The 11562-nt window shown below is 32.2% G+C and overlaps 1 protein-coding gene across 1 annotated transcript; it reads right to left on the reverse strand.

Annotated features, from left to right (window-relative positions):
• Positions 1–5946: 5946 nt before the first annotated feature.
• Positions 5947–10431, reverse strand: LOC110034141 (lysM and putative peptidoglycan-binding domain-containing protein 1-like). Its single transcript, XM_020738425.1, is given in 4 exon segments — positions 5947–6369; positions 6371–6746; positions 9488–9618; positions 10178–10431. Coding segments are annotated over 4 exon segments (1065 nt in total). The 5' UTR covers positions 10373–10431; the 3' UTR covers positions 5947–6006.
• Between the last annotated feature and the right edge of the window lie 1131 nt (positions 10432–11562).

Below are 11562 nucleotides of genomic sequence, written 5' to 3' on the forward strand. Positions count from 1 at the left end.
TAGCTCTTTATGTGAGCAATGACAATATGCCAAAAGATTGTTGGCAATAGTAAAGATGAATCGAACGGTTAAACTTAAAGTGTTTAGAACGGGGCATTGAATTTCAAGACTTAGTGGGCACTTTGTTGTTTGTATATGCTGTAGTAAGAACAAATTTGCTTCAAATATGCTTTAGAACAAAAGGCAATATAAGAGATCTTGCAAATTCCAATAGATGTCTTCTATTTCTTTCAGTAATTTTATTTTCTCACACACAAACTTTAATGCACTGTCTTTTGAATTGAGTGATAGTATTCTGTCACATTCTCTGTTTATAATTTATATTTGCTTGGAATTGAGTTTGAATCTCGTTAAAATTTGACAATCTTTGATTGATTTCTACCATTTTTTTCATCATAAATGTTCATGTAATTTTGATTTGATCATTAATAATAATAGCGAACCGCTTGAACCTTTAACTTCATCGATTCAAAATGGTCCTCAAATATCACTATGTATCATAGAAAAACTTATAGGTTATTTATAATGTGTTCATTTGGATGGGTATTGCGAACATGCTTGAATTGTGATAACAGATTTCACTTTGAAAAAAATTTGATTTTTCAATGAATGATTAAGAAATTAGTTTCCAAGATTTTTGGCTTAGCCAATAATGCTGACGACGCAATCTTTATCACTATTATAAGAGAGCCTCACAAATGTTCTTCTATGATCTTCTTTTAGGAGCATCAGCTCTTAGAAGATTGAAACATACACGCATCTTCGCATTCCCAATCATCTTCTCTAAATCTAAGTTTTGAAATTCATGTAAAAAAGTTCCGCAATTATGATTTCTTATAAGTTTTTATTTTGGAGAATATTCAATTTAAATTTAGAATCAAGAGGATAGGGTTAAGGGCTAAATCCTTTGCGATGACAGAGCCTTTATCAATCACTGTTCAGAGCCATTCATCTACAATTCAGGCAATATAATTGTCACAACATTGGCTGTTTATATGAAATATACAAACATTTCAGCTCAGATGATCTATAAAGCATTTGAGTCCACAATCAATGGACTTTAATTTCCTAGTTTTAAATTTAAGGCACCTACAAAATTGCCTTTTTGTGTTGGGATATATATATCGCTATAAGGGGTAGTTTTCTACTGAGATTGGTAAATTATTGCAAGATTTACATGCATACCGGTCAATTCCCATGTATTTACATTTCTAGCATCTAAACCACAATTTTTACTTATGTACCACCTTACCTATGTATGAAAAGGTATATTTCACATTTTTTAAAGTTAAATTGGTGGTTTTGCTAAATGAAAGTCTACTTTAGTTTTTTGCACTGGTAGAGCTTTCCAGTGAGTTCCAAACATCACATTTTTTTGCTTTCTTCTTATTGAACTTCAGAAAAGGCTTCTTTCTATGAGATTTGGTATTGGCTTGTTTAGCATTCTTCCTCAATGAGATCTTTATTAAAATAAGAATTTATAGACCCAATCTTGATTGCTTTTTGCATATTTTCATTACAGTTCTTAAAGTCATGATATTGAATTGTTCGTTTACAGAGAGTTCGCTTTAACATAGATCACAAAGTGTTGTTTTGGTGTCAAGTATTTCAAATGTATTATCTTTATTGGAGTATCTTCCATATCTCTATCAAATCTCTTGTGTATGAAATTTTCTCTTATTATTTATTATCCATGGAGTTGATTAGCATTTTTTTTGCTGATTTTATACCTTTGGTTTGGGAGGATGGAACCTTTTCTGCTAACTATGTTGGTTATAATTGCTTTTGAGATTGAGTGTGGCCTAGGGATGTAATTGAGTCGTGCCGGTTCAAGCTCGACTGGTTAACAAGCTTGCTAGTCGAGCTTATCGACCCACGAGCTCAAGCTCAAATTCAAGCTTGTTATTAAATGAGCTTGAGTTCAAGCTTGTTGAGGCTATGCTCATCAACTCGCGAGCCATGCTCGACTAGTTGATTGATTGTCATGTCAATGCCTTCTTTGGCAAGCTATCGTCTCACTTCTCCAACCATTGATGCCTTCACAGGTAAGCTCGCATGATAATATGATTTTTGACTCAAACCAAGCCGACTTGCCAGCCTGGTGTCATCATTGCGAGACGAGCTCGACTCAACTTGTTTACACTGATGTGTTCTTGGAGTTCGAACATTCTTTTCTCTTTCACACTATCATATTCTGTCATCTTGCCATTCGCAATGTTGAATGCAAATGATGGAAACCTCCTCCTCCCCTTCTTGATACCAACGGATACTGCTATTAACTTTTCAAAAGTGACATCCATATTCTTAGGTTTATGACACCAACATATTATAAATAAACATTAGGTGTTTTGAGATGTAATTACAAAGGAATTGTGTGATATGCATGTAAATTTTCCAAATTATATATAGAAATAAAGGGAACTTGTTTGCAGAAGATAATTTAATTTTAGTGCAAGGCAATCAGTATTCATTACTTTTGATGAAAGACAAATTCCTTAAATTTATTTTGTTGTTCTGACTAATTCTGCTGTAAATTGGGAGTTTGTCTTTGTCTAGGTGGAGATAAAACCAAAGCCTTTGGTAATAAATATTGAAGCTTTATCAACCCTATTAGTTGCTAAACTTCAACATTTACATACATATTAACACAAACTTTAATTTATATAGCTAAATCATCTTACCTATGATCAATGCAAATACATAATAATCATATGGTATGTATGTAAGTGTCTCTTTAATATATTATATGAACAATCATTTCAATTATTATTTCTAAAAATCTGCATATTTTGTGATCTGCCTGTCTTAATGTAGTGGTTGCAGGCTTTGTTCTATCTATTTCAGCTGAAAGTTTAATGTTTGTAAGCTATGTACTAGTTCTTATTAATGAAACATTTACACACATGTCACTCAATTCTCATGCATTTATATATCTTAACATCTAAACTTTTGATTTTTTACATACATACCGCCACGTACATCTTTCGTTTTAAAAGTTAAAATGGTGTGATATGAAATATTTGGATGGTATAAATGTAGTGATAGATTTTTGTGATATGTAAATACATGAGAATTGTACGGTATGTATGTAAATGCTACATGATAATTTTGTGGTAGGATTATAAGAAATAAATTAATTTTCGTATGGATATTTTAAATTGTTAATTTTAGCCATAAAATTAATATTAAGATGAATAAAAAAGAAATTTGATTGATTAATCATATATTACATTTGTCTTATAATATAATTAACCATCTTAATTGCTTGCATTTAATGCTATCAAATATTAGTCTAATAATCAACAAGTCAACAAGGACAGATTTGTAATAAATATTTTTGCCCAAGTGCTCATAAGTCATGAAATTTTGGTTCGACTCTCAGTACTCCTTTTTTTTTTTTTGCAAAATCAATCAAATAACAAATTAAATGTGTAAATGAATAAATAAATATTTATTTATTTATTTATTTATTTTGGGTTTAGGGTCAAATTATTAATTCATCAATCAAATACCAAATTTATAAATAAAATATTTTTGCAAGAAAAACGTACATCTTTTGTTTTAAAAGTTAAAATGGTGGTATTTTCTTATGTGATATGAAATATTTGGATGGTATAAATGTCGTGATAGATTTTTGTGATATGTAAATACATGAGAATTGTACGGTATGTATGTAAATGCTACATGATAATTTTGTGGTAGGATTATAAGAAATAAATTAATTTTCGTATGGATATTTTAAATTGTTAATTTTAGCCATAAAATTAATATTAAGATGAATAAAAAAGAAATTTGATTGATTAATCATATATTACATTTGTCTTATAATATAATTAACCATCTTAATTGCTTGCATTTAATGCTATCAAATATTAGTCTAATAATCAACAAGTCAACAAGGACAGATTTGTAATAAATATTTTTGCCCAAGTGCTCATAAGTCATGAAATTTTGGTTTGAATCTCAGTACTGCTCTTTTCTTTTTCTTTTTCTTTTTTTTTTCTTTTGCAAAATCAATCAAATAACAAAGTAAATGTGTAAATGAATAAATAAATATTTATTTATTTATTTATTTTGGGTTTAGGGTCAAATTATTAATTCATCAATCAAATACCAAATTTATAAATAAAATATTTTTGCAAGAAAAATAGTAGACAGTCGGATTTAATTTCAAGATAAATAATAATTTTGTGGGATTGTAGTTTTCATAAAACAAATTGCTATCTTGAATAAAAATAAACAAATAATATCAAACAAAGAATACATTTTGCTGGTTGTCATCTTCTCATTGTTCCCCTCAAAATTATCATTATTGCATCGACTCTCAGTACTCCTTTTTTTTTTTTTGCAAAATCAATCAAATAACAAATTAAATGTGTAAATGAATAAATAAATATTTATTTATTTATTTATTTATTTTGGGTTTAGGGTCAAATTATTAATTCATCAATCAAATACCAAATTTATAAATAAATCATCCATCGTGTGCCTTAGAATTCGAGTATCACACCCTACACTCAGGGAAAATCAAACACCAGACTAAAGGGGACTTACAACTGACAAACAGATGTCTGATCAAATGATCTGAGTACGCGGAGCATATATATATATATATATATATATGAGTTTTTTGAATCCTCTCTAACACAGTTTGTCTTAAGGAGGTGATACTCAAATTGTTAGGGATATTAAGGGTGGTTGATGCTACTATAATAACCTCTGGTCATTCCTCATTCCTTTTAATATATATACATATTTTGAGTGTTCACCGTTCTGTTGGTTGACATCTACGATATAAGACCCCTCAGGTAAGTTTTTGGAATCCTCTCTAACACAGTTTGTCTTAAGGAGGTGATACTCAAATTGTTAGGGATATTAAGGGTGGTTGAGGCTAGTATAATAGTCTCTGGCCATTCTCCATTCATTTTAATATATATACATATTTTGAGTGTCAATTATGTGTAATTTTTCAATGCAACAAAACTACTACATAGTTTTACTAGATTTTTTGGATAAATATATCTAAACTATTCATAGATTTTGATATATTTTGAATCAAGCTTTAACAATATTTATTTTGATATAGACACGCATGCGCAAGCACCGCCTTTCCAATGCATGAAATGGTGCATCTCACCTTTTAAAACTTAAAAAAGTGGCATTTTAGATTTTGGCATGTAAATACACATGATTTGGGGTGGGATTCTAACTTAATTCAAATTCCCAATTTATATTACAAGCAAATAAGTACCTAAAAGATATCCATAATTAATATAACATGAAAACAAAAAATCAATTCAATATATCAAAGTTTTCAATATGATAGTTGTTTTTTACAAATCTATCCATCCCACACAACATTATGTAAATTCCTCTAAAGTTTAGTTTACAAAAGCATCCTAACTGAATTCAATTTGTCAATTTACAACCAAATAAGCATATAACATGAGAGGAAAAGAAACAATTCAGCAAATCAAATTTTTCAATATGAACCTTTTTTTTTACAACAAATGAATCCATCCTCCCCACAACATTATTTCACCTCACCCCCTATTCTTCTACTATATTTTGGCTTCTCCTTTCCCTTACAATTACATATAATCCTCTCTGTATAAAAATAAACCAAGGTTTTCCTCAACAAAAAAGAGGCATTTATACACAAACCACACAATTCTTTTGTATTTACATGTATAACGCCTAAACATTCATACAAGTGCAAATATCAAAATTTGGTTGTCAGATGTGTAAATGCATAAGAATTGTGAGATATGATGTACATCCAAACCACCTAATTCCTGTCCATTTACATATCAAACTCCTAAACTTTGCTTTCCACATACATACCATCAAAAATACCACTACCATTCTAACTTTTAAAAAGTGAAATACACATTTTCATGCATGGGTAAGATGGTATGCATGTAAAATTGAAATTAAGGACTTAGATATATGTAAAAACATAAGAAATGTGTGGTATTTATGTAAATTTTCACCAAAAAAGAAAGGCTAATCAAGGGCTGCTTTGTTCTTCCATGAAATTATAGGCTTAGGCAATCCATCAAAAATAGGCCTTACAACACCATCAGGCTTCCAACACCGTTTGCTGGTTCCCCAAATGGCTGAAAAACTGCTCTCAGGTTCACTCAGGTTCGAGGTGCTTGATGACTTTCGAACCGAAACAAACACATCCGCCAACGACTCCATAACCGACGAAGAGCTCCGGCGAGAAGCTTCAATCTCCATCATGCTCCCAGTCTTCGGCCTCAAAGCCGTGCATTTACCCGTCCTTCCTGGAAACATTCCTCCAGCGCCTTCTACCTTGAGCAGGATAGCCGCCGCCAGCGGCTCCGCCGCGGGCGCCTTCTCCCTTGAGCAGGATAGCCGCCGCCAGCGGCTCGGCATCGGCCTTCTGTCGCCTTCTGATGGATCGGTCGGAGTGAGTGCTGTCTTCAGAGACATCACCATCGGCGAGCGATGCAACATTCACCAAACTATGGCTCTTTCGATGGCGACGGAGGATTGGATCCGAGGTTGGTGATGATTCTGAAAGTTTTTTCTTTTCCGGAGGGAGAGGGGGAGTTTTTTCTGAATTGCAGAGAGCCATTTCAGGTCGTGTGAAGCCATAGAAGCTCTGTAAGCCGCACATTGCGGGGGAAATTTGGTGGTTATGGCGGTTTGGTTTCAATTTGAGGGATTCAAGAGAATTCAGGATGTCATAATGGGATCTGTTGGGTGGACTCTTCTCTCTGCAATATGAGTCAAATGGATAAAATTAAAGCTAAGAGAAGAAGACTAATAGGTCAAATGGATGAATCATTTGTAATTTAACAGTGAAAGTTTAACTAGTAAAACATACATTTGCATGCATAGGATTAGAACACTATATGTTAAAATTTAATATTGTTCAAGACCATAACTTGATAGTGCACGAAATTATGAGTAATCTCATCCATATGACACTCACAATAGCTCCCATTATGCAGACTAAACTCTCCAACTCTTACGAATATGATCGCCGATGTTTTAAATAATGATGATAAGATTTAAAGCACAAGATCAATGTTTACATACCAGACATTCGTCCATTTCTACAAAACCAGACATTTAATTTTTACAAACTTCACCTACCAACTTGTTTAGTTACACAAAATACCCTCATCCTACTAACCCCTCTAGTTCCAAAAGCTCCATATACTCTTATAAGCCAATCAATCCCACTAGCTTCTCATACTTAGGTTGCCAAGGATGTTGCCAAGCTATTTCTTGCAAAAATCTTGACCTCGATCAAGTATGCAAGCATGAGTCAAATTATTGCCTAATCCTGAATCAAACCTAATTACCAAACTTAGGGATAGAGTTGAACAGCTACTAATATTGTTTCCCAACACCTTCAAATGGAGACACGAGACGTCTCACAATTTCGAGTTTAGTTACATACTCTATTACTAATTTACGAGTTTTTGTCCATAGCAAAGGGCTTTGTTAAGCAAAAGTCGTTTCTAACTTTGCGTGCATGTTGGCAGAAGCACTACCATCTTCCAACTCTTCAAAGGAGAAGCTTCTTGTCCACATTATCACAAACAATGGGGGAGATTTGAGGTTGTTCAAATTTTAACACATTATAGAAATGGCATGTTCATTTTTTAGCTCATAATAGTAAAATATACGAAAAAAGCAATATTCCAATGAAGGAGATGAATCTATGAATCTATTATATTGAACTTAAGGAGCTAATAATTTGTTCTTATCACATTTTAGCTCCTAAATATCAAATGCCAATCAGGTTGCAGGTCTCCTTTGAAAGAGTGACAAAAATGAATGGCAGAGATCAAAACTATTTATTATCAGCTTAAATTCATCTTAAGATTGTGGAGTATGAAAAAAAAAAAAGTGGAGTGATAAGACTACATTTCTCAAGAGCAATGTTTACATAAAATGCGAAAAACTAGAGAAAATGGGCCCAAAAAGTCAGGATTATGAGCTAAAAACTTAATGCAATCAAATTGGATAGCTTCAAATGTAATTTTGACACAAAACATTGTTTAAATGCATTACTAGAGAGAATAAGAATGATAAAATGTGCATAGTAATGAATTAATTATCAAACAAAATATTTAAGAAAATTTACTCACATATTACTGAATTCTTATGTATTTACATATCTAACAGCTAAACTTAATTTTATACATTCATCCCACCTGACTTATGCATGCAAGTTTAAAAAAAACGCCATTGCTTCTTTTAATGAAGTAGAAAAAGTGGGGAAAAGAAGGTTTTAGTGCAGCTAGGCATTACAAGAGTCGTGGACTTGTAAGAATTATGTTGCCCCTATGGTGAATTGGAGGTCAAGAATTTAAGTCTAGAAATAGCCTCAATGCTAAAGCAAGAAAACAATGTTGGGGCATTGACATACATACCACCCAATTCAAATGTATTTACATTTCTAACACCTAAACTTCACTTTTTACATTTATGTCATCCAAATCCTTCACATCACATAAAAATACCACTATTTTAACTTTCAAAAAGTGAAATACACCTTCTAACGCATAGAGAAGGTGGCAGATATATAAAAATTGATGTTTAGATGTTAGAAATGTAAATACATAAGAATCAAGTGGTATGAATGTAAATCTTCCAACATTGAGTTGGCATATGCAAAACATTATAATGCATGCACTTGTTAATTGACTTTTCTAATCAACACATTAAAACTTTGTTAGGGCTGCCTACAACTTTTTGTGATTTTGGTTGTAAAAGTATTGTGGAGAATCATTTGAAAAAGCAACATTCTCATAATTAACACATTTTATATAGATTTGATTCATAAAAACAGCTTCCAATTTCAAAAAATTAACATGAAAATAGTAGCCAAATAGATGTTTGACAGTAGTCTAAAAAATAAATTAGTTAGAAAGCTACCCCAAACAAATCCTATATTCCTATGTTAGCAAAATTCTTAACATCTAAGGGGGTGTTTGGTAGCACCATTGTAACTGGATTTCATAAATCCAAATTTAGCAAACCGATGCATGTCAAACATGTCAAACAAATTTAACTAGATTAAACTTTAACTGAACCAAACACTATTCCGGATTTAATAGCATCTGGATTTCATAAATCCAAATTTAGCGGATTTAATAAACCCTATTTAACTTAAATCCTGATTACAACCAAACACCACCAAAAAAATAGGAATGAGAAATAATCAATAAAGGACATAGAACCCCTAATCTTGATCTCAAAAGAAAATAGAAGATTATCCTAATCACAATTTCTTGATTGTCCAAGTAAACTATAGCTTTAAGAATTCACTGGATCACCAGCAACAAAAACATTAAGAAAAAAAATCCTTTTTTAAAAAAAGAAAGAAATAAACCTATGATCTCCAAATAAGCCTGCACATAAAATCCAAAATAAAACCAGATAAATACCCAAAATTTAAAAAAAAAATGCAAATACAGAACAATAAACAAAATCAAAATACCCATTTTGAGTTGAGCCATTTGACACCAAAAGGGTTGGTGGGTGCTTTCCCGGCAGAGGAATCTGCAATGATTTGTGAGCAAACATTTGAATATCTGTCACCAAACCGTTTGCTCTTTTGATATCCGCAACCTGAAAAAAAATAAAAAAATCCTCATTTTACACACATTAACATCTAACAAGTTCCCAACAAAAACCGAGAAGATCTACATACACCCCACTTAATTCCTATGTAATTACATATCTAGCACCAAAACTTTAATTTTTACATCTATACCTACGCATGAAAAGGTGCATTTCACACTTTAAAAAGTTAAAATGGTGCTATCTTTTATGTGACAATGAAATATTTATGTGGTACAAATGCCAAAAAGTAAATTTTAGCTGTAAGATACTTAAATATATACGAATTGGGCAGTATGTATGTAAATGCCCATAACAATAAGAAAACTAGAGCAGCTAATCTCTATCAGCAACCTGAAACAAGAAATTCATCAACCACATCAGGAAAGAAATTCCCACAAACTCTGAACAAAAATGAAGAATAAAAATGAAAAACTCCATTAATACAGGCTCTTTAAACAACCAAGCAATCAGTAAACTGCAAAATCGGCACCCTCATAAGAAACTAGCATCGACTAGCAGGAGAAAAAGACAGGGATTAGGGATTCATCATTCATCTCCGTTTTACCTCAACGCCGTACTTTATAGCAACTCCGGCGAGGGTATCCATCTTGGAAACGCGGTGCTCGATAAACTTAACACCGGACGGCGAGAAGGAAGAGGGTGCAGAAATCGAAGCTGAAGAGGATAATATCGGGGACTTCTGAGAAGACGACCCATCAGATACAATGTGAGAATTCGTCGCGCCTCGCTCCGCCTGCATCGCGGGGGCGGGATCTGCTTATTGTCTTCCCTGAAATTGACGATTTAGGAGGGGGGGGGGGGGGAATTTTCAGCAGGGATCTAGAAATTCTCAGCAGGGAAGAAGGAGTGCATTGTCAGGCCCTAATTTTCGTCCGAAATCATAAAAATACAGTCTTGATCAGTGAATCTTGAAGACGAAGAGGGGAGACAGAGCGCGAGGGAAGAAGACCCTTTCACGAAGCATATATAGGGTTTGACTGGAGAATTCGTATCATGCGTATATTTAATTTGTATTTTTTATTTAATTATACTTATTTTTATTTCAATAAAATTTTACAAGAAAATTTTGATTTGAATGAATTTTCTGTTTATTATGTTTTGTTCAAAAATGAATATGCCATATGGCTTTTCATTTAATTTTTATACTGCATATTTACATTAATTTAAATTAATTTTAAAAATTAAAAATTGTTTTGATCAATTTAGATAACTTCTTTATTTTTGCAAATATGTTTTTCATCTATATATATATATATATATATAATGCTCTGAAAATTAATGATAATTATTTAAAAATATATCAACAATTTCTTTTAATAAGTATTTCTTTTCATTCTTATTAGAATTCAAATGAAAAAATTACAAATGATAAACCATCAACAAATTCTCATCATCTGGCACGAATTTCGAAACATTAAAAGGATCTCGAGACAATCTTTCGATCAAGAAATATTCAAATATTAATAAAAAGTCATCAAGAGCTCTGATTTCACCAAACTTACAGTCAAACTGACTGGCTCGATGAGACGTAGCAAATGATATCAAATCAAACTCATATTAAGTCATTAAACCACCCTTGAAAGATTTCATGACATATTTAAAAAGTCAAATGAATGTTGAATCTAGCAAACCTATAGTCAAATAAAGCGTATTAACAAAACTAATCCAACGAGCTATTGATTGCTCGATTTCGATATCGTTAAGGAGTTCAAATTTCTACCAAATGTCGTCTGATCAAATGAAGCTCTTTGAACAATCTGATCAAAGTGTCTCAAATTCCTGCATTAATTACACTTTAACATATGGGGAGAGAAGAGCTAGAGGCTCGAGAAACAATTTGAAGTTTGGAGAAAAAGCTAAAGTCCAACACCACTCCTGTTATCAACAATCATCACCGACTGCCACTGACCACTATTGATCGTCATTGAG

This window comes from Phalaenopsis equestris, unplaced genomic scaffold, assembly GCF_001263595.1.
Source record: "Phalaenopsis equestris unplaced genomic scaffold, ASM126359v1 Scaffold000002, whole genome shotgun sequence".
Lineage (NCBI taxonomy): Eukaryota > Viridiplantae > Streptophyta > Magnoliopsida > Asparagales > Orchidaceae > Phalaenopsis > Phalaenopsis equestris.